The sequence below is a fragment of the Zootoca vivipara genome, chromosome 3 (assembly GCF_965207765.1).
Source record: "Zootoca vivipara chromosome 3, rZooViv2.hap1.1, whole genome shotgun sequence".
Classification (NCBI taxonomy): domain Eukaryota; kingdom Metazoa; phylum Chordata; class Lepidosauria; order Squamata; family Lacertidae; genus Zootoca; species Zootoca vivipara.
The window spans coordinates 47,270,554-47,294,174 of NC_142586.1; the positions used below are offsets into that span (position 1 = coordinate 47,270,554).

General features: G+C 41.1%; 1 protein-coding gene across 4 annotated transcripts in view; it reads left to right on the forward strand.

Moving 5' to 3' along the window:
• The window catches only part of CRYBG1 (crystallin beta-gamma domain containing 1), a 105,431-nt gene that overhangs the window by 61,102 nt on the left and 20,708 nt on the right, over positions 1-23,621 (forward strand). For all 4 annotated transcript variants that reach the window (XR_015949306.1, XM_035109300.3, XM_088667213.1 and 1 more), the window contains 10 exons: positions 9,715-11,137; positions 11,238-11,408; positions 13,974-14,021; positions 14,114-14,232; positions 16,456-16,618; positions 17,010-17,146; positions 18,916-19,042; positions 19,539-19,574; positions 20,934-21,091; positions 22,369-22,495. Coding sequence is in view for 3 of the 4 variants with exons in the window: in XM_035109300.3 (XP_034965191.3) it covers positions 9,715-11,137; positions 11,238-11,408; positions 13,974-14,021; positions 14,114-14,232; positions 16,456-16,618; positions 17,010-17,146; positions 18,916-19,042; positions 19,539-19,574; positions 20,934-21,091; positions 22,369-22,495 (2,509 nt within the window). In the remaining variant the exon portion in view is untranslated. The remainder of the gene's footprint in view (positions 1-9,714; positions 11,138-11,237; positions 11,409-13,973; positions 14,022-14,113; positions 14,233-16,455; positions 16,619-17,009; positions 17,147-18,915; positions 19,043-19,538; positions 19,575-20,933; positions 21,092-22,368; positions 22,496-23,621) is intronic.

Consider the following 23,621-nt stretch of genomic DNA (forward strand, 5'->3'; position numbering starts at 1 on the left):
AAAACATCTGGAGGCACACTGGTTGAGAAACACTGCTCTAGCCCAGGCATCCCCAATCTGCAGCCCTCCAGATGTTTTGGCCTACAACTCCCATGATCCCTAGCTAACAGGACCAGTGGTCAGGGATGATGGGAATTGTAGTCCAAAACATCTGGAGGGCCGAAGTTTGGGGATGCTTGCTCTAGAGGCTACAATGAGAAGTAGAGGAAGACCAAGTGAGGAAGGGCCACATGACCCTCTCACTGCCTGCTATTTGTCTTCTCATGTCTCCCTCAAGCTACCTTTTCTTCCATCCAATGCAGTGGAGGGGAAGGTCCAAGCAAAAGCAGCTTGAGGATGATTGTCAGAGGAAATAAACAGCTGTCGGGGTGGGGAGGGGATCCTTCCTCAGGCCTTCATTCTTGTTGAGTCTATGAGTGTTCCAGTGGATGATGATGACTAAGAGAGGAATTGCAATGTTGGGGGAAGGTTACAGAGTACAGTACTTAACTGTAGCATGCGGTTTGGACCTTATACTGAGTGATGCTATTGGCCTTTCTAACCTAGTAGTAATCCATCTTAACTGGCAGAGGTTTTCTAGTTTCAGACTGTCTTCGTACTACTAGATGTTTTAGCTAGGGATTGAACTGAGTATCGCTGTTATGTTGAGCATGGCTCCTATGGTTGCTAAGCTAGAGTTGATAAATCAATGCATTTTCAAGAACAGGAACAAGTTTGTCTCCAGCTCAGTGGCTGTGATTATTTTTCTTGGTTTACTTGCTTGAGTCAATTAGAGAGATCTGTGTTGTGGAATCATAGGGGCAGAAGGCATTTGAAATTAACTGATTCACTTTCCAAGTAATATGTGAACAGGCCTTGGAACCCAGCTGTATGCTCCAGTACGGTGGGTTTGTTTTTTAAAGTTATGGAGAATAGTGCCTCCCTATTATTTTAATAGGGAGTTAGTTAAGGAAACTACCGTAAAAAACCAAGCAACCTACTTTTGCTAGAATGAAACTGCAGCCACGTCTCTTACAGGCTGCTTTTCTTCTTGATTGCTATTTTGGTTTTAAAAACTTGTCTTTTGTGCACAGCAATTATTCCATTTTCAGCTAAATCCCCCATCCTGTCTTCATTTGCTTTGTAATCGTGTAAAAAAATGTCCCTAGACATATTGTTGTGACAACTGAAACCTAGGTTTAAGGTTCCATTTGGCTCCCAGCTTTTATATCTCAAACACGGCCCAGTTCATAGATGTGCAGGGCATACCCATGTGTTAAGCTGTTTATGTGAAGTGGCTCCCTCTTCAGTTATGGCAGGTTTAACTATTCCAAAAAGAAACACAAAGTAGGGGGGGCAATTCATTGCCTCTTAGGGCGCTGTGGGTTAAACCACAGAGCCCTTGGGCTTGCCGATCAGAAGGTGGCAGTTCGAATCCCCGCAATGGGGTGAGCTCCCGTTGCTTGGTCCCTGCTCCTGCCAAACTAGCAGTTCGAAAGCACGTCAAACTGCAAGTAGATAAATAGGTACCACTCCGGCGTGCAGGTAAACGGCGTTTCTGTGCGCTGCTCTGGTTTGCCAGAAGCAGCTTAGTCATGCTGGCCACATGACCTGGAAGCTGTACATCAGCTCCCTTGGCCAATAAAGCGAGATGAGTGCCGCAATCCCAGAGTCGGTCACGACTGGACCTAATGGTCAGGGGTCCCTTTACCTTTACCTAGAGCTGTGTTCAACTGTATTTCAAGAGGCCACCCTGCAGCACTTTTAGGAACAGGAACAGGATTTTAGTTTTATATATGTTGCTCATACCTCTTCTTTGTGCCATAATCACTAGAATAAGTGACTTAGGGGCTTGAAGTATAATTTTTAAAGAAGACTGAAATATGTGGCCTTCAGCACTTATTTTAAAGGCACGTGTGCACTTTTACAGCTGTGACAAGAAATGTGAGACTTGCCACACCTTGAATTATCTTAATGAGAAAACTTGGTAAGATGATTGCACTGCACCCTCATCATTAAACAATCATTTGAAACAAAATTATGGAATCAAGTTATATTGCATTTAGATCGCATCTACTAAAGACACTGAGGAGTAGAATATATTGTGCAATTTGATCCTGGGGTGGGGATAGTTGAATATCCTTTGTACTTTTCTTCACCTGTGCACTGATAAAGCTTATATTAGACATTGAATCAGGTTTTTTATGGTTTTTGAATGAACTTGTTACTCAATTAATTAATTATAAATTTATTATTTATACCCTGCCCATCTGCTGGGTTTCTCCAGCCACTCTGGGCGGCTTCCAACCAAATATTTTTTAAAAAATACAGCATCAAACTTTTAAAACTTCCCTAAACAGGGCTGCCTTCAGTTGTCTTTTAAAAGTAAAATAGTTGCTTATTGCCTTGACATCTGCTGATTTGATGTGATTTGGATTGATTTATATAATCTTTGGGTCTGATTGTCTAAATGGAGGAAAGGGGACTCTTCAATTTGTATTTTTAAGGGTGCTGAATAGTTAAACAAGAACTTGAGCTTTTCTCCCACCATAGGGTAATAATAGTTTCTCAATCACTCGATATGATGCATATAAGGAACTGAGTCATTAACCACTCCTGATTCCTGAGGCTTTTAAAATACCTGTTGAACTCTCTAACATCTTGCAGCACAATCCTATAAAAATATGCTCAGAAATAAATCCCACCGAATTCAGTGGGACTTACTTTTAATTTTTAGCTTTGATTTTACATGCATCTTATTTGTAAATGCAACAGAAAAGATACAGTTTCAAGGTGGAATAAAATAATGCTGTGAAAATCTTGGTTGAGACCTAATCTGGCAAAACATTTGTAGTTATGGGTGGGAATAACACTATGTTCTCAAGAAGATGATGGATTAACCATGTTACTCATATAAGTACTGTAGTTTTTTGTGTGTAAGTTGTAATATAGCAGCATGTTATTCAGAAACTTAGAAAGCAGGGCATCTGTGTATTCAGAAATGAAAATAAATTCAGTTGCTCTGCCTCTACATCAGGCATCCCCAAACTTCGGCCCTCCAGATGTTTTGGACTACAATTCCCATATTCCCTGACCACTGGTCCTGTTAGCTAGGGATCATGGGAGTTGTAGGCCAAAACATCTGGAGGGCCGCAGTTTGGGGATGCCTGCTCTACATTGTATACTGTTATTAATTGATTTTCATATATTATCTGACTAGAATAGGTTGGTTTACTTAAATATGATGCATTATGAGCCACTGCTTGTCTGTTTACACAGAATTAAATTCTCTGACTATCATAAAATGTGGGGTGGATTATACTAGTGTTAAGTGGAGCTGCTTGAACAATCATACTCAACAATTGTGTGCATGCACACGAAAGCTCATATCAAAATAAAAACTTAGTTGGTCTTTAAGGTGCTACTGAAGGAATTTTTTAATTTTGTTTCGACTCAGACCAACACGGCTACCTACCTGTAAAATTAATGGCTGTGCATCATAGAGTGAAGTATTGAACAGAGAGCCACAGAGGTACCCTAGGTCAATTGCTTTTTTGTTTTTATAAATGACTTGGATCAGAGTGTAAAGGGGATGTTTATCTGATCTGCAGATGATCCAAAATTGGAATATCTAACACCATATAATACAGGGGTCCCCAGACTTACCGGCGTTTGGGCTGGTTCCCACTGCGCCAATTGCGCGGCGGGCCAAAGGGCGGGGGAGTGCGCTCCTGTGCAGGCCGGCGGGCAGGGGAGTGCGCGCCCGTGCGCATGCGCACGGGTGCTTACTGGCGCGGCAGCGCGCTTCCAGGGTGGGGAAAGCGCCGAAAATCCGTTGTGCGCATGCGTATGGGCCTCCCCCGACCCAGAAGTGCACCAGAAATGACCTCTTCTGGGTCGGGAGAGGCCCATACGCATGCGCACAAAGGATTTTCGGCGCTTTTTTCCCGACCCGGAAGAGCGCTGCCGCGCTGTGCCCCGTAAGAGCGGGCGGCGCCGGGCGGCGGGGGTCGTCGTGGGCCGGATTGGCAGGCCAATTGGGCCGCATCCGGCCCCCGGGCCGTAGTCTGGGGACCCCTGATATAATATATCAAAATCATAGAATTGTAGAGTTGGATGGTTTTTTAAATAGCTGGGACATTGGCTAAAACCAACAAAATTAAATTCAAAAGAAAAGTCTTGTATGTAGGTTTTTTAAAAATTTAAAGGATGAGAGAGGCAGACATAACATTTTTCAAATGTCTAAACTAAAGGACTGTCATGCAGAAGATAGAACAGACTTATTATCTCTTTCTCCAGAGTATAACAGAGGTGGAAATTTCAGTGGAGAATATTTTGGGTAAACATGAGGAGAAACATCCTACCAGTAAGAGCTGTAAGTTTTGTTTGACAGTGAGACATAGATCTCAGAAGGTGGTGTTCTTTCCTTTGCTGAAGCTATTGAAACAGAAGCTTAATGGCTAATTATTAGGGAGATGAAGTTGCATTATGCACTGCAGATCCTGCACTGAGCAGCAATATTGGAAATGATGGCCTCCAAGATCCTTGCCAACTCTGTAATTGATTTTATGTGTGTTTAGGGTTGACACCTTAATTTAATATATTGAGCTTCAATCCTAAATACAATTTATCCAAACTAAGATTCATTAATGGGACGCGGGTGGTGCTGTGGGTTAAACCACAGAGCCTAGGGCTTGCTGATCAGAAGATCGACGGTTCGTATCCCCGCAACGGGGTGAGCTCCCGTTGCTTGGTCCCTGCTCCTGCCAACCTAGAAGTTCAAAAGCACGTCAAAGTGCAAGTAGATAAATAGGTACCACTCCGGCGAGAAGGTAAACGGTGTTTCCGTGTGCTGCTCTGGTTCGCCAGAAGTGGCTTAGTCATGCTGGCCACATGATCTGGAAGCTGTACGCCGGCTCCCTCGGCCAATAAAGCGAGATGAGTGCCGCAATCCCAGAGTCATCCACGACTGGACCTAATGGTCAAGGGTCCCTTTACCTTTTAAGATTAATTAATACAATGGTTCTTTCTTCTGGGTAAATATGCAATAATATTGTTCTGTAAAGCCAAAATTGTATGCATGCTTACCTAGATATAAGCCTTGAACAAAGTGGGACAAACATCTAAGTAAATATATACAGAAATACAGATTTGCTTGGAAGGAAATACTTGCAGTTGTACATATACATTAAAATCAAAACCGGTAATATCTGAGGAAGCATTGGGCTGCAAGACTATAACCTTTATTTGAATAAATTCATTGAAATAAACAGAATATACTTGCAGATAAATATGCTTAGCAGTAGGGTGTTAGTGTCATTTTCCATGATATTCAAATTAATAATTCACTAGCACCTTCCTTTGATTTACATTGCTTTTCCTGTCCTGACACATCTGTTAGCATAGTTTCCAGTGGAGACTGTGACTTATAACTGTAGGCGTTGTATTATGGGAACTATAAAACATTTATAAGTAGATGTTGTTTCCCCTTGTTCCATCTTAATAGAATGGATCATAGCTTCAACATCTGTCAAGGGTATGGGTCAGTCTTTTAAGAAGATATAGATCTTTTTCTTAACCACTTGAGTTTGCATTCTCCTTTTTTAAAACAACAACAATTTATTAGATTTTTCCAATTAAACACATTTAAACAAAAACAAAACATTCAACCACAAACACAACAACACATAATAAACACAAAATTTCCTCTTCTTAACATCTAATCAATTATTACAATTTACTTTGCTCTGCCGAGCTTTGACTTCCCTCCTTCCCCCCATTCGGTTTTCTTATCCACTCCTATCTCGCAGTTCCTTTATTCCTTCTACTTAAAGTCAATTCGTAGGATTTATTTCAGTCCTGCAAGTGTCTTTAAACTTCTACAGTTCTTCTCCATATAGTCCACAAATTTACTCCAATCCTTTTGGAACCTTGACTCTCCCTGGTTTCGGATCCTGCTAGTCAGTCTTGCTAGTTCTGCATAGTCCATCATTTTCGTCTGCCACTCTTCAATCGTCGGTAACTCCTGAGTTTTCCATTTTTGGGCTAACAAAGTCCTAGCCGCGGTTGTCGCATACATAAATAATTCTTGATCTCCTTTTACTATCTCCTGTCCTATAAGTCCTAATAAAAAAGCCTCCGGTTTTTTTGGGAAAGGTGTATTTAAAAATCTTTTTCAGTTCATTATATATCATTTCCCAAAATCTTTTGATTTTTTCCGCATGTCCACCACATATGATAAAATTCACCATCCTTCTCTTTACATTTCCAGCATGTTTTACTACTCATCCTATACATCTTAGCCAATTTTACTGGTGTTAAATACAATCTATACATCATCTTCAAAACATTCTCTTTCAGGGCAGTACATGCAGTAAATTTCAACCACGCATCATATTCAATATTATAATATTGAGTTTGCATTCTCATTAAGTCTTCAAAAGAGAAACAGAAACCTACACTACAATAATCCAACTAGACTATAACTCAAACATTTACTTCAGCTTTTACAATTTTTTTAATGAAAGTATGATGGGCCTCTTCAGGCAATCTTCTTCAGTGTTAAGTTTACAAGGAAATGGGGAGTCATGGGGACACTAGCCCCTTGCATTCCACCCAGAAGCATGTGGACAACTGAACTTAATTTTTCAGAATCAGTGCTGTATGCAGTAGCAGTTGGTGTGTTGGCATGGGTGGTGTGGCATTGCTCATGGGGCTTCCCAACACCAAACATTGTTACTGGTTACTATGACAGGAGAGGAGCTTGAAACAGTACAGATACAGCAGCAGAGCCAACCCAACACTCCCACTGCTGCCCCCCCCCACTAAGCTCCCCTCCACATTACCCCTGTCCTTCTTGGTAACTGACAGCAATGTTCAGTGTTGGAAAGCCAGGTAAGCAGGATTGCTCTGCTGACTGCTACTGAGTACATGATTCCAGCTAACTCTGTCAGTTAACAGTCAATTTTTCAGTGTCATATTCAGCACAAACTGTAGCCTCTTCAAGGGAAGATTCACATAGAGCACATTTATCCAGTCAGGAAGTTACCAAAGCAAGCGTCACTGTGGCCAGGCCATCTTCATCCAGGAATGGCCATAGTTGATGAACCAGCTGGCACTGAGCAAAAGTACTCCACACAACTGAAACCACCTGGGCCTCAAATTACAATGCCAAATCAAAAGAGTTTCTCCAGATTATGCAAGTTTCTTTAGGGAGAGTATAACCCATTTGGAACAGGCTGGGTTAGAAATATCCACCATTCAATTACTGTTTTTATAATGTAAACCGCCCTGTGATCTTTGGATGAAGGACAGGATAGATATTGAATAAATAATAATACTGCCTCCACTCTATTCCTGCCTTCAAGCAATAGCCCGGCATCTTAGATCCTCCCATTCTATTGGCTGAGTCTTCATGAGCACATACGAACATTTTTCTTGCTAAACAGGTAAAGTCAGTGTGTGCATGTGTCTACAGGACTGTGAACTGTTGATGCTAAGAAGGTGGCATCATACATCACAGCAGCAATCAACTTTTAATTCCATATGAAAGTATGTTAATGGAGTGCATCCATGGTGTATGTTTGAGTAAATAGGAAGTGTGAATAGTGTTTGTGTGTGAGAGAGAATTGCAAGTGATTTGCAGTCTATAATTTCTGTAAGAAATAAAGTGAGCTCTTGTGAGACTAAATAATGCTTATAAATCTTTCTGATATGATGTTGTTGTTGTTATTTATTGAATTTATATACCACCCTATGCCTGGGGGTCTCAGGACAGTTCACAGAATAAAATAGATTGTAAGAAACACTTTAAGTTAACTTACAGCTTAACAAAGGTAAAAGGAAATAATTGTATTGTCAATTAACCCACATTCTAAGGAATGATATATTTTCTGTTAAGTTATTGGTATCAAAAAACCCCACACACCCCACTGTCCTAACCATATATACTTTCATTTCATTTCAAGGAAACTAACTCCAAATAAGTTTTCTTAGGACTGCAGACTTTACACAGCATTATAAAATTCATTTGTCTTTTTTGTGCTGTTAGACCAGTGGTTTTCAACCAGTGTGCCGTGGCACCCTGGGGTGCCTTGAATGATGGTCAGGGGTGCCACAGGCAACACTGGACTCTGTCCCTCTTTCCCTCCGTCCCTCCTTGGATGCCTTCTCATGTCTCTGCCTCCCAAAGGCTTCCACAGCTGTTTGTTGCAACAGCCCTGCCTATGAGCTCCCCAGATAAATGGTGCCTCTGGGGCTGGCCAGGGAGTGCTGTTTGCCAGGAACTGAGACAGCCTCAGAGTAAGCAAGCAAGCAAGCCAGTGAGGGAGCCCAGCCAGCCAGTCCACCAGCCCTTACTGTTGGGAATGGACAGACAAGTGGGAGCCCAGGCAGGCAGGCGCTGAACTGGCCTTTCTTGTGCTTGCTGTGTGCTGAAGGGGAGTCTTTCCGCCATGCAGGCCCGTCTGTGCTGGCCTCACATTCACCTTTGGCCAGTCTTGGTTGGTCCACTGAGGCTGGGGGCATCTTCTTCCCAGGCCCCCGGGGGGCAGTGTGAGGAGGGACATCTCTCTGGGGCAGGGGAGGAAGCTCAGAGATCGGGGCAGCTGCAGCAGACGAGGAAAGGAAGCTGAGGGAACACTCCACAAGGGAAAGTGTTCCAAAAAGGATGAGAGGCTGCCATCTTCAGGGAAGGGGTAACATAACTGGGCTCCTGAGCCCCACAGGGGTACCACAGAAAGAATGTGGTTGGTCAAGGGAGCTGTGGACTCAAAGATGTTGAAAACATCTGAGTTAGACCTATAAGGATGTTTCTTTATCAGAAATTTTGCTAGAATGTTGCGGGTTCAATACAGATTTTCCCTGAGTGAAAAATCATTCCACTGATTGAAGGTGTGTGTGTGTGTGTGTGTGTGTGTGTGTGTGTCAATTTTCACCTCCATAAAATCTGCTTCTGAGAGTTGGGAGCCCCTCTAGATCAGTGTGTATGTATGTGGGGATGCAAAAGAAGGGGGAATTGGCAGATTGGAGTGTGTTCCATGAATGGAAGAAGGCCTTCTGTCAGCAATTTGGCAAGTCTGAAACCAGTCATGCACATTTACTTAGTACATAAGAAGAACTGTGTTGGATCAGACAAAGCCCTGTCTATTTCAACACTCTGTCCTCAGAGTGGTCAACCAGATGTCCATGTGAAGTCCACAAGCAGAACCTGAGTGCATTTGCTCTTAGAGAATAATAACTATACTCATATAACACTTTTCTGGGAGTAAGTCTCATGGAAGTCAATGGGACATACAGCACAAACTTTTACATATTTACAGGGAGGCACTCCTAGTGCCATCGCAATCTATTTTAGGCACCAGTTAAAAACATTTTTCTTTAGCCAGCCCTTCAAAGCGTAACTCTCTGAATATTTTTAGTTGAGTGGGGTTGGGTTGGATTTGCTCTTTTATGCATATTATTGTATTTTAGGTTACTTTTACTCTGGTTTTTAATGGTTATGTCACTCTGAATTTATATTTCTTGAAAAAAGTGACTACCTGTAATTTATAGCAGTAAGTCCCCTTATATTGAATGTGGCTTACTCCCTAGCAGGTGTATTTAGAATTGTAGCCTTATTTTAAAGAGGCATGTATATAGGATTGTGCTGTCAATTATGCTAGAAATAAAATAAAAAATTTAAAGTATTGTTGACAAGGATTGTAAAGTAATTGTTGCATTGTTTTGTTTTTACAGTCCAGCTAAACCAAAGAATGTAGAATTAAACCTTAAGGCGTCCAGAACTCTAGAAGATGTGCAAACTGAGCAAGATTCTGTGGACAAAGCTGTTAAAATTAACTTCAGTATTGCCAATAAAATATCCATGTTTGAAAGCAAACAAACTAATCAGAACCAATCTGCTGAGATCTCTTCTTTAAAAAAAGGTTCTGTATCAAATACATTTGTTGGCAGAGCAAAGCTGAAATTTGGGAAACAGCACCCTGAAAGTGAACAGACCAAAAGAATAACAAATAAGCCAAACAATCGACAGAAAGCATTGCAAAATGGTGCAAAGGTGAAGGATGTATCTTTAGATATAAAAATCAAGTCTGAAGGAGGGACTCAGTCAAATATTATAACTAATGAAGAGATTGGAAATGCTGCTGAATCCCAGTTTAGTCAGAATGGTAAAGTAGATGATAATCATGTGAGTGTTTTTATTTCTAAAAAAGTGGATACAGAATTAGCCAACAATAATTGGTTACCTAAAACGGCATCTATACTACAAACCGAAGAAACTGAAACAATCCAAAATGATAACAGGAATACAAATGTCAGATCCATATCTCCTGAAAGTGGAGAGGAACATTTCTTGAAAACAGACATGTATTCTCTAAGTAAAGAAGACCAGTGTCTCCCGCAGCCTGACCCAGTGCCCCCCAAAGTAGAACACAACATGACTTCTCAGACTGAAAGTGAAGACACAAAGATGACAAATACATTTTTGGAAAACAAAGAGATATTCGATCAGAATATCAGTGGACAACCTAGTTCAAACAGTGATTGTAATGTCCCTCAAGTTGGCAAGGAGGATACCATTTGTGATTCCCCAGACATGACAAAGTTTACTGAAACTATTAAAAATCTAGACAGCTCTATTTGTGTACCTCAAAAAAAGAAAAAACCCAAAGTTCCAAAATCCCCAGCACCTCCCTTTGCTATGCCTCCAATTCATGAGGACAATTTAGAGAAAATATTTGACCCCAATATTTTTACAGTTGGTTTAGGAATCAAGAGAGACAAACCACGAGATTTAGCCCCATCCCAGCAGCTGAGATTGCATAGTCTAGAAACAGAGGCTAGAGTCAGACCCAAACGTGCCTCAGCTGAGAACAGCCTTCTTCTCCAATCTCTGAAATTATCCAACAGACCAGACCTTGCACTTGCCCAGGAAATAAGTGGGAAAGAGAGCAAAGATGGTACCGATGGCGATATTAAGAGATCTCGACTTGAAAAGAGTGCCATATTCTCAAGCCTTCTATTACCTGCAACTAAAGAAAATGTGTTTACTCCATCTGTAACATCTATAAACACTATCACAACAACTTTTGCTTCTCAGAAGAGTGCTAATTGCCCAGGAATCCCCCCTCTAATATTTGATGTAGCTCAGAAATCTGAGGTAATAGGACAAACATCATATAACTACATATAAATTCATATGTCATGTGTATGTTACTTAGCAGTAAACAACCATTGTTATTTTTTATTGTGCTTTTCAGTCTCTTTCAGATTTCAAAGCACCACAATTTATGGAGAAATATTTGCAAACTGAGGATCCAAAAAAAGAGAGAATTTTACAGATGGCAAACTTTGGAAACCCTGACACCAGTTTTTCAAGTTGGTTGAAACCTGGGCAGTATGAACCAAATAGCTTCTTACCAGACATTGAGGTGTGTTTAATGTTGTTTACCTACTTTTAGAAGTCTATCTGCATGCTTTGTGTAACTAGAAAGTCAAATTGATTTTTGCTTTGATTTCTTTTGTTTGATATTGGTTTGATTTATATAAATACATACATACATTTTGTTGTTAGAACAAAGAATAGCTTGAATTGGAAATGACTATTTTCCAGGAGGAAAAAATCTTTTCAATAAAGTGAAATTTCATTAGCATGCTGAATTTCTCTAACCAAATGGTCAAAATGGAATGAGAAGATCATAGCTGCATCTAGGCACTACTGATTGCCCAATTTAGCATAAAAGGCAGGAAACAGTAGAAGAAAAAAAGATACAATCATACTGCAATATGTCAGTGGTTGTTTGGATTCTGCTGCTGACCCCACCAGTCCTCACATCTACAGATTGTTCAGCAGTCACTTGTGCTGAACCAGCATACGTGTTGGTTGAAAAGCCTTCTAGAACAGGCATGCCCAAACTGCGGCCCTCCAGATGTTTTGGCCTACAACTCCCATGATCCCTAACTAACAGGACCAGTGGTTGGGGAAGATGGGAATTGTAGTCCAAAACATCTGGAGGGCCGAAGTTTGGGGATACCTGTTCTAGAATCACTGTAAGAAGGCCTTCAGTCTGCATCTGTTAAGAATGGTCATTTAAGATTTACTAGACAAAAATGAAATGTGATAGTAATAGATTCAGCAATCGTTTGACAAACTGACACATCAAAACAATTTTAGACTGTGTTCCCACATCCCATTTAGCTTGTGCACATTCAGCTTTACACGCATGGCAAAAAATTAAACAAAATGAAAGGGAACAGTGTTCCGGGAAGAAAGACACTGGCGATCACACCTGCCATTGAACACAATAGGTTTTGGCTATACATGATTTTGGCTTTAGGCCAATGTAACCCCCATGTAAGTTGCAGGCTTACTGTATGTTCCTTTAGAAATTCTATTCTGAATAATAAAAGACATATTGGAAATGTATGGATTCATATAGCAGGTTACGTGTGTGGTGGTGGTGGGGCACATGGTTGCACAGTTACTATTCCGGTGCCCTCCCCACACTAAAATTAGTCTTCAAAACCATTATGTTGTTGGGGTGAGCCTGCTTGCGGTATGTGTGTCATCCCATGACAGTTTTTCTGGTTTGCAACTGTTCTCATGGGTGCAAAAAAAATTGGTGGCCCCTGCTGTATATCATGAGAGGCAGGAAATTGTTATGCTTTTGAAATATGCTTCTGACATACATTTTTCATAGACAAGTTTTATGCTAAAACTAGCTGGCCCAGGCACGCGTTGCTGTGCCTGACTCAGGGTCCTTGTTTCCCAGGAAAGGGGGAGGATGTGTCCGTCCGTCCCCTGGACTAAGTGTTCCCCCCCCCCATTGTGTCTCATCTCTGTGATCACTCCCATCCTGTAGCGACCCATGAGGTAGTCCGTCCCCCCTCCCCCCACCCCGTGTCATCCCTGTGACTCCCCCCACCCTGGGTCAGCCCATGACCCATTCGGGCCCCTCCTCCCCCTACCCCCCACCCAGGGCTCCACTCGGGCTAATCTGTAAAGTAGAGCTGAGGCCTAGTCTGTAGGCCTTGGCTTGGGCTAGTATGTAAATGCAAGCTGAGGCCTCCGCCCTGTATCTCCATTCCTTGGCCCCCATCCTTGGAAAAGGAACTGTCAGCTTCTGGGTTCTATTTCCCATTATGCACTTTTGGGTGAGTTGTGTGTTCTGAAACATGGGGTTTGGGGTTTTGTACGTGGCCCAGGTGTGACATCTGTGTACGGAAAGTGTCTTAGGTTACTCTCTTATTCGCATGTGGTGTTGTGTTCAAATTTCAACGCTATCGGTCAAGCGGTTTCGTTGAACATTAGAGAGGAACGGACATGCCCAATTTACATTTATATATATATAGATTAACAGTGCAACAGTAAATGGAATAGGGGCAGCAATATTGACTGAAAACTCCTAGAAAGCAACCATCTTGATAATTTACAAAACAAACCAGACTTGATTCAAAAAGTTGCTTCCTACCAACTATAAAGATATAGTATAGCCAACGTCTTCAGAATAATCGGCTGTACCACATGGTGCATTGGGTGGTATGAGCCATTTGCAGGGCTGGGCTACAGTAATAAAATGCATACTCATACCTTTATTGGCTAAAGGTGTAGTTCAACAAGCACTCCTTCCATACAAGCCCCTGTTTGTTTTACTGTGCTGTAAAAAGACAGTGATTTGTGGTTGCAACTTCAGCATGTTCTGCATAATATATCTCTGCAAACTAAGGGGCAGCTTTAAGTGGCTTAATGGTTTGCATGGGCAACTTGAATGTGTGGTAATGTGTCAGTAAGATTTGAAAGCATGCCCAAGCACTTGCAGGCCGTATAGCCTTAACCTGACCCCATTTTCATAAAGTGTGACTTGTAAACTGTTTTAATGGATGTATTTTTTAAAAGTTATAAATACACTAAATATATTTCAGCATTTTTCAAGATTAGGTAAGATATATCTTTTTACTAATTAATTTCTTATTGTTTGTTTACTCTGCTTTAACAGGCATTTTCAGGAAACAACCAAAATAAAATTAATCCTAGACCTGGAAAGGTGAGGTGACCCCACCCCATTGAATACTGTTTTCTTTTATTTTTCCTTGTTGGATTAAAAAATACTGAAGTTTCCCCCCCCTATATATACAGATCGTTATCTGCAGTAAACCAGACACTTTGGAAAATGCTATTGAAGTTTTTCACGATATGGTGGACTGCACCGCTTGGGTACTGTCACCTGTAATTCTAATTAAAGTCGTCAGAGGATGGTAAGGATAAAATGCTCGCCCTACAGCTGGTTCTAAATTCAGTCTGCATGTTCCCATTCTGCTTTAACATACTTTATTCATTCCTTGACTGCATGCTTCTAAACTCAGTTTGGTCTCATGCCTTTTGCTTAGCCTAGCTTGAGAAAACTAGTTTTCACTAGTTTATTCTCATGTGTGTTGAGGCATGTTTTGAACTGTTTCAGCGTGTCTGATTCTTGATCTGATGCATGTAGAGGCTTATTGTTAAATTTGCCCATGTATTCCTATTTTCCTTCTTTGATGTTCTAAAAAGCTTTTCTTGTGACCTTGAGTAACTTCTAATTTTATACTACATTGCCTTAATTCTCTTGAAAGATTACTGCTTTTTGGCTTTGAAAAGACCAACAGGAAAGCTAGATTAATGTTAGGGATCTTTTAAAAACACTTCCTGAAGCTTTGATTAAAAACATCAAACAAATTTACACTGCAGGATTATCAAGTGATAAACTGTTTCACTTGGCAGAATTCCTGCATCTTTCAGTGTGCTGCAGAAACCAAAGGCATACAGAATGAAACTGATAAAGTTTAGGGATTTCATGGGGTCATCAGAGTTTGCTAGTCAAAGCAAAAGAGGTTGGTTTCAATGCAAGAACGCATGTCTGTAATTGTCTAGTCTTCGTTTAAAACTAGCCTTTTACCAAACAGCAAACAAATGTGACGCTCTATGCAATAAAAGAAACAGTTCTTTGCACCCATTAGCTATAGCTACAATTGTTTTTAAAATACATTTATTATATCTGCCATTTTTTCACAATGTGCCCAAGCGGATGTATAACAAGATGGAAATGTCAAAATAAAAATATTATTTTTCAGTTTAGCTTTCTGAAAAACTTGTATTTTATTTATTTGTTGTGATTTGGTTCGTGGAGAGTTGTGGCATACAGCATGAGACTGAACACCCTAGTTATTCAGTTAGTTTGATATTCCAGCACTGTTTAGTCGCTTGCTTTGTTCCATCGTGGTAGGTGGCTTCATCTGCTTGGTTCAGCCATTTTGTTTGATTCATCCAATGCGAAACTTGCAAAACCAGAATTAATTTTATGTTGTTCAGATTTCCAACTTAAATTGACGTTAATTGCAAATTGTTGGTATGTCTTAGTCAACTTAATACAGTTACATGACACACACTTTCTCCTATCCTACATGCAGAGGCTTCACACATACTATTATCCAACTGTCTATGTCTTTCCAGAGTCCCAGCACACATCCTTCTAATGCTTTTTATAGGATTACCATGCACGCTTAGGTGTTTGGAGAAAAGCAGGCTATTGGATAGCTATATGGGAGAGCCTAACATTAAGGATGAATCAATGTCTTCTTTTCTCATGCCTTTTTAAAATCCTCCTCTCTGACTTACCGTATAATTCTTTCCAGCTCCTTACTGCCAGTCCTTCTTTCACCTCCTCAATGTTCCTGTCTTTGACTTTCTTTATTAGCTGTTCAGCTTTTGAAATAACTCCACTGTTTTGACCTGCCATTTGGCTGAAGCTCTGTACTTTCAACACCTGATACCTGGTTTGGTCTGACTTCTAGCTCTATGCTTTGAAATTATCTTTGGACCTCTGTTTCCTGATTTCCCGCTGGGCTATTTTCTTGATGTCCATTCTGACTTTGATCTTTTGAGGTAGACACCACCCTCTCCAAAGTCTTGACAACATCTCTCCACTTAGTGACAGGTGCCCCAGGTGAAGTATGTTCATACTCTTATTTTGGAAATACTGGGTTATATACCTCTGTGTTCTTTCTTCTGATCTTCTCACTCATCTTACTCACAGGAAAGTAGATGGTTTGTTACAACAGACCATTCTTTCACCATTGCTGCCCTAGTATTTGAAGGCACTGTTCTTTCCCTATGGTTAATTATTTTATTACATGTTAAACATATTTCTGTGTTGAACTAGCATTCTTGATTATAAACAGTTGTATAGTTAAACCCCTACTGTGATATCATTATATATTGGCATTTCTTGGTATGGCCAATCCATTACTTGTATTTGTCACCTCTAAATGCTCCACTATGAGTACCTCAGTTTATATTGGCTTAAATCATTCTATTTACAGTTTGTGTTAATGTGAGAGTAATGGTAAACTAAATGCTTTAACTCAAAATAAATTTGTAAATAAACTAATTTCCATGAAAGAAAATGAATGATTCAATATTTATTTTGGTGTTTTAATTTATAGTTGGATTCTATATGAGAAGCCAAACTTTGAAGGGCCCTCTATTCCTCTGGAGGAAGGAGAAATTGAATTTACAAACCTTTGGGGTGAAGAACCACTTGATAACAAAGATGAATGCAAATGTCCTGAGCCTGCAGTGATTGGTTCAATGAGGCATGTAGTAAAGGCAAGTATGGCTATGAGTAGACTATAGATTATGGCTTAAACTTTGTAGACTATGGGTGATTTGTCTGACATGGTAGATCAAACTATGGCTTACCAAGTCTGCACAAATATGTGGGCTCCGGGAGAGGAGAGGAGAGCTTCTAGCCACTTTACTCCTTCCTGGTTCTTTTGGGTGGTGCCAGTTGCATAGGCCCATTCCAAGCAGTCATGATACCTCTGTGATTGGCCCCTCCCAATTTCAACATGGCAGCAGTATAGATGTAGCAACATGGCAGCAGTATATAGTAAAGGGGCACCACATGTATGTTTTGTCTCTCTCTTTTCCTTTGCTGCACAGAATAGACTCAGTCCTAATTTTATAATTTATCATTCTAACTTCATAATTTTGCCAGGATTATAGCATTTGCCGAATTGACCTGTTTACAGAACCAGGAGGGTTGGGTCTTGTAAATTCATACTTTGATGACACTGAAGAAACTCGATTTGGTTCTGCACAGAAAACGTGTTCTATCCAAGTGCATTGGGGCACGTAAGTATATAGATAAGCATCCTTTAAAAAAGTACTTGATTACAGTAGATATCAAATGCCCAGATTTGGAAATGATACATTTATGCATGAGGTTATATATTTTTTTTTGTTCTGTTGTGTAGTGAGTGATGATCATATAAGGCAGTGGTTTTCAACCAGTGTGCCATGGCACCCTAAGGTGCCTTGAATGAGTCAGGGGTACTGTGGGCAACACTGGCCTCTGTCCCTCTTTCCTTCCCTCCCTCCTCTGATGCCTTCTTGCATCTCTGCCTCCCAGAGGCTTGCACAGCTGTTTGTTGCAGCAACCCTGGCTACAAGCTCCCCAGTCAAATGGTGCCTCCGGGGCTGGCCAGGGGGTGCTTCCCAGGCTCCTGTGGGGCAGTGTGAGGAGGCACCTCTCTTTGGGGCGGGGTGGGGGACAGCTCAGAGACCAGGGCTGGCGGCAGCAGCTGCCCGGAGAACTCCCAAGGAGAGAGGAGAGGAGGCTGACGGAACACTCCACAAGGGAGGGTGTTTGAAAAAGGGTGAGAGGCTGCCAGCTCTGCAGGCAAGGAGGGATATAACTGGGCTCCTGAGTCCCACAGGGGTGCCACAGAAATAATGTAGTTGGTCAAGGGAGCCGTGGACTCAAAAAGTTTGGAAACCTCTGATATAAGGTATGATTCACTGATAAACATTTAGTGAAGAAAGTAAAAGCTAATATACAAATACTTAACATACCTACATATTTATACCCTTGTCCTCTTGTAATACATCATTTGTTCTTCTTGAGAGCAGGAAGACATTCAATTAAACCAGGGATTCTGAGTTGCAACAAATATGACTGTCTTCTGAATTATTTTTACTCATTTTTGTTGTATAATGGAAAAGATTGCTGTCTGTTAAGTGCATTGTTGATTCAAAATAAATCAGTACATATCCCAGGATTGTATTAAATAATTAAACTGAGATATAGGTGCTGACTAAATGTCAGTGATGAAACTGCCAAGGTACTTTTCAGAATAGGTGAGAATGATACAAAAGTCATACTAAAAGAAGAGGGGGGATTAAATAAAAGAATTTCAATTGAGAATTAGTATCTGTTATAGTTTGATTATTTACTCCACCCTACCATGTGACATTCTGGTAGACTGTAATAGTGAACCTTGGGAGTTGGTTTGTAAGTGTCATACAACTGTGTAAGTGGCTTTTATCTTGATAATTAATGGAGTCAGCAGTACTGATTTCATTAAGTGTATCATAGCGTTATTATAAACACTGAGAATGAATCACAAGCATTGTCAACTGTAGTGGCATACACTGTTATACATCTGTCAACATGTCTGAATTAGAAGTGTGTATTAAGAAAAATAAGTACACTACAGTCATTTTAGGAGATTATTTATGAGCTTTGAAGTCAATGCTGTCTTTCAGTAACGATGATTAATTGTTGCAGAATGCAAATGAAGGTGAACAGAAGTCTAAAGTTGGCTATGTATGTATGTATATGCCACAGTGAATACCTGAAATTTAGTGAATTCTAATAGCCGCTATATATTTATCCTTCAGAGTTATATTTTACCCTGATCAGTAATACAAAAAATATTTTATTTTACTGTTTATTCTACCCTGTTGTCTTAACAGTGGTTTAATTTGGGCTCCTTGTCATCTTCCTTCTGGGAAATACCAGTAGCTAGGATGAGGTATCTTTAGCTTTAATAATGTAATAGCATCATGTTTTATCACAGCATTGACTGGACCTTTTTTTCCTTGTCGTTTTCAATTTGTAGATGGCTACTTTATGAAGAACCTGGTTTCCAGGGAATCCCTTTAATGCTGGAACCTGGAGAATATCCTACTCTATCCTTTTGGGAAAAGAAAGAAGCATATATTAGGTCCATGAGGCCCTTGAAAATGGTAAGATAATGATATGAATACTACAGGGATGGTAGAATAGCTGTAACTTTATAGTGTCCCATAAAAGGACTTCTTCCATTGGCGAAAAGAAACCTTTGTTACATTTTTGCATACGTCGGAATGTAAGAAGAGGCCTGCTGCATCAGGCCAATGCCCCATCAAGCCCACCATTTTGTTGCCACAGTGGCCAATTAGATGCCTATAGGAAGCTTATGAGCAAGGCAGGCTGCTTCCATCTTGAACTGTTCCTAGTAACTGAAATCTTTAATAGCTGCCTTGTATTTAATGGGGGGGGGGGTGTTTTTTTGTTTTTAAATCTAATTTGACTGAATTTAAAAGGAGCATTTTTATTTTTATTCCAACAGATGGTACACTTAACTTTCAGACTTTAGAAAGTAAATAATAGCTGTTGAATCATGCTTCTAACTTCTTTAACAAAATTAAAATTCAATGACATCTCAATAATCTTTCTTCCCTGCCCCTTCAATATTTGCAGGGTGGACGCAAAGTTGAATTTCCTGAAAGCCCAAAGGTAAAAATATTGTAATATGAATTTCCTATATAATAAAGTGTAATGATAAAAGTATATCCCTTGAGCTATATACAGTCGTACCTTGTTTTGTGACTGGGATCCGTTTCGGAGCCCCAGATGCTAGATGAAAAGGATGCATGACAAAGTGCCGTGGAGCAGTTTGCTCTTCTGCGCATGCAGAACTTCCAGGTTTGCTGTGGACGTTCGACGAAATGGACGCTCGACGAGGCAGACTCAAAACAAGGTACCCCTGTATACTAATGCTGTTGTACTCTCTTTCTGGTGTAAGTAACAAGCTTACTGCTTTATCAATCATTCTCCCCTTTAAAAAGCTTTCTGGATTCAGTCATGTTTAGAGTACATTTATTAAAATCAATGGGACTTAAGTCACAAGTAACTGGTCAGATTTTGATTTCAGTTGGTTTATTCTCTTGTACACATGACTTGGCAGGCCAATCCAACTCCTTACAGTTGCTGCCAGAATTCTGTGGAGCAATGAAGCCTCCACCACATCCTGGTCACTCGTGTCAATAGTGGAAGGTGGCGGTGGTGGTCAGGCACCAGGCCTGATCCCAGTGCCAGTTCTAGGCTGGACCCAATGTTGCCACCTAGGAGACTGGCTTGGATTCCAGCAGATCCCAATCCTCTCAGCTCTGCCTCTTCCCATCTGAAGGAAACCTGTGAGCGTTCTACTGCATATTTTGCAGCCAGCAGGCACAGGTCAAATAACACTTCTGCTCAGTACAAACCCCCACAGCCCAGCATAAGGGGGGTTTGTGTTTCATCCTAAGTCTGGACCTGACTGCTGCTTAAAGGCAAGTAATGGGGTTATCAATTGAATCTCTTGGGGAAAGGGATTTGCCTGAGCCTAGGAGTGGGCCATGAGAAACATCTATCTTATGTGGCAATAATAATAATAATAAAAAAATTATTATTATTATTATTATTATTATTTATTATTTATACCCCGCCCATCTGGCTGGGTTTCCCCAGCCACTCTGGGCGGCTTCCAACTGAATATTAAAAACAATACAGCATCAAACATTAAAAACTTCCCTAAACAGGGCCACCTTCAGTTGTCTTTTAAAAGTAAAATAGTTGCTTATTGCCTTGACATCAGCTGGGAGGGTGTTCCACATTACTGATTAATTTAAAAAAAGTCCCAATTTAAATAATATATAAAGAATACTAAGGCTGAAATCCGACTTACTTGAGGTAAGCCTTGTTGTATTCAGTAAGGCTAACTTCTAAATAGGCAATGATTAGGATTGTGATGTTAGATAATACATGTGAAAGCATATTGAGGTCTTGGAAAAGGCACAATATTAAATATTTACTATCTCCCTCATTTTGCTAAAGGTCATTATTTATGAAAAGCCATTCTTTGAAGGAAAACATGTAGAACTTGATTCAGAATTAGTAGCTCTTGTTGAGGAAGGAAATGAAAAAGCAGAATCGGCAGAGCTGGAAACAGGAACACTCACATCAATAGGATCCATAAAAGTGAAGGGAGGAATGTAAGTATTGTCTGGAGCAGGTGACTTTTCAGTAGGCAGTTACTGTAGCGTAGAGACTGTATTGTGTATCAAGAAGTTGACTGGACTGTCCATGTCCACAGCATATACCTCCTATGAAGGATCATAATGAATGAGTCTAGGGTCCTGCAGCATGTATGCATAATGAGAGACAGACAGACAGAGAGGAAAGAGGGTTGTGGTTCTATTACATTACAGGGAACACAGTGGTTACTTCATATATGATACCTGCTAATTTCTAGAGCAGGCATCCCCAAACTGTGGCCCTCCAGATGTTTTGGCCTACAACTCCCATGATCCCTAGCTAACAGGACCAGTGGTCAGGGAAGATGGGAATTGTAGTCCAAAACATCTGGAGGGCCGAAGTTTGGGGATGCCTGTTCTAGAGTGTATGAAACCGCCATAATACTGGTGTGATATGCGTGTTTGTGATAAGATGTTCTTTTGTCCCCATTAATTTACTCTTGAAAAGTGTTGAAACATTAGCTAGCAACCGTTCTTAATGCTGTGTTGATACTGTGATGTATAATGCAATCCTTCTGAGACCAGTAGGTTTTTCTCTCAGGTAAGGATTGCAGCATATGTAAAGACAGTGGACGCTCGGGTTGCAAACGTGATCCATGCGGGAGGCACATTCGCAACCCGCAGCGTTCGCAACCCGCGTCTGCGCAGGTCGCGATTCTGTGCATGTGCAAAGTGTGATTTAGTGTTTCTGCACGCGCACTGAAACCCGGAAGTAACCTGTTCCGGTACTTTCGGGTTCGGCACGGAGCGCAACCCAAAATGACACAACCTGAAGTGGCTGTAACCTGAGGTATGACTATAAATGCCACATGATGCTTGATTTTAGAGATGTTGATTGACTTCTGGAAGATGTATCTGACTTTAGTTTGTTATTGCTGTAACAGCATACCTGCTTATCCTTGGAGTAAGCCCCCTTTACACAAAATGGCTTATTTCTGAATAGGCATGTATAAGATTGCACTGTTGGTCCACATAGTTCTTTCCCACCTTCTTTTGTTAAAAGGTGAGGTATTAAATAGGATTAAAAGTGGCTAAATTGGTTATGTGTTTAAATACCTCCCATTGAAATTGTGGGTCCTATCCCTTATTTTATTTGCAGTTTTTATAACAATTTATTTTAATTACCATTTTTGCTGTTCATTATTTTATTTTTTACCGTTAATGCAATAGGATCACATGTTTTTGTTCACATGTTATACTACTATTTTTTCAAAAAAATTCTTTATTATTTTTAGTTGGGTTGCTTATGAGAAGCCAAGGTTTGCAGGGCATCAGTATTTGCTGGAAGAAGGAGAATACCAGGAATGGATGGACTGGGGTGGTTATGATGAGCAGGTGCAGTCGCTGAGGCCTGTTCTAGGGGTAAGTTTAAAAATGATGAAAACAAGTGTAGACTTAGGAAAACATGTAATACCGTTTGCGGTTTGCTCTGTTTTGCTTCATCCCACTGTCTTTGTTTGCATGGAGGGGAAGGAAATTGAGAGTGGGAAGACATATTTCCCTCCTTATAAAATTCCATTTACCCCCCCCCCCATGCTCCCACAAATCCAGTATGTGGGATAGGTGGGTGTGAAAGAGGGAGGGAAAGAGAAACTTAGTGGATCACAAACAGAAGGCCTAATTTGAACATGCATCCAAATATGGAATGCACAGGGCCGTCCTTTCCATGTTCGGGGCGGCAGGAGCAGCGCCCGAAAGGGCTCCTTTCGGCGCGCTGTTCCTGCCACGTCCCCTCACAACATCAGGCTTGCTAGCCGCCGTTCCAACGGCACCTAGCAAGCCCGCCCAGGTGAGGGGGGCGGCGGGAGCAGCACCCGAAAGGGCGCCTTTCAGTGCGCTGTTCCCGCCACGTCCCCTCGCAACAGTAGGCTTGCTAGCCGCCGTTCCAATGGCGCCTAGCAAGCGGGGGGGGCACCGGAGGGATTTTGCACCACAGCGCTGGATACCCTTAAGACGGCCCTGGGAATGCACAGGCATACATACAAGGGAGATATAGTAGACAGGAGCTTTCATGGGGCTGCTGCCTGATAATGTGCAAGTTTCAGCAAACACTGTCATCCTGCCCAATGCCAGGAAACAGCTATATAGCTACAGCAGCAGATGCCAGAGAAAGGAGGAAGACAGGGTGGTTCAGAGAAGAGGGAGGAGTGCCAGGAATTTCAATCTCTCTTTGTTTTCTCTGGAGGAGGAGAAAAGTAGGGAGGCACCCATCCTGGTGGCTAAGGGCAGGAACAAGAGCAAGTCAGCCTCTAATCTGAAGGCCAGGAAGGAATCTGGGAAAGAGCAGCATGGTTATTTGCAACCATGCTCGGCCCAGCTTGATCAGTACAGAGTGCTTTTATTTGGACTTCCTTTATTTCTGTTCTCATATTAAAGCTGGATTGTATTCATCAGAATAATAATAATAATAATAATAATAACAATAATATATTTATACCCCGCCCATCTGGCCGGGTTCCCCCAGCCACTCTGGGCGGCTTCCAACAAA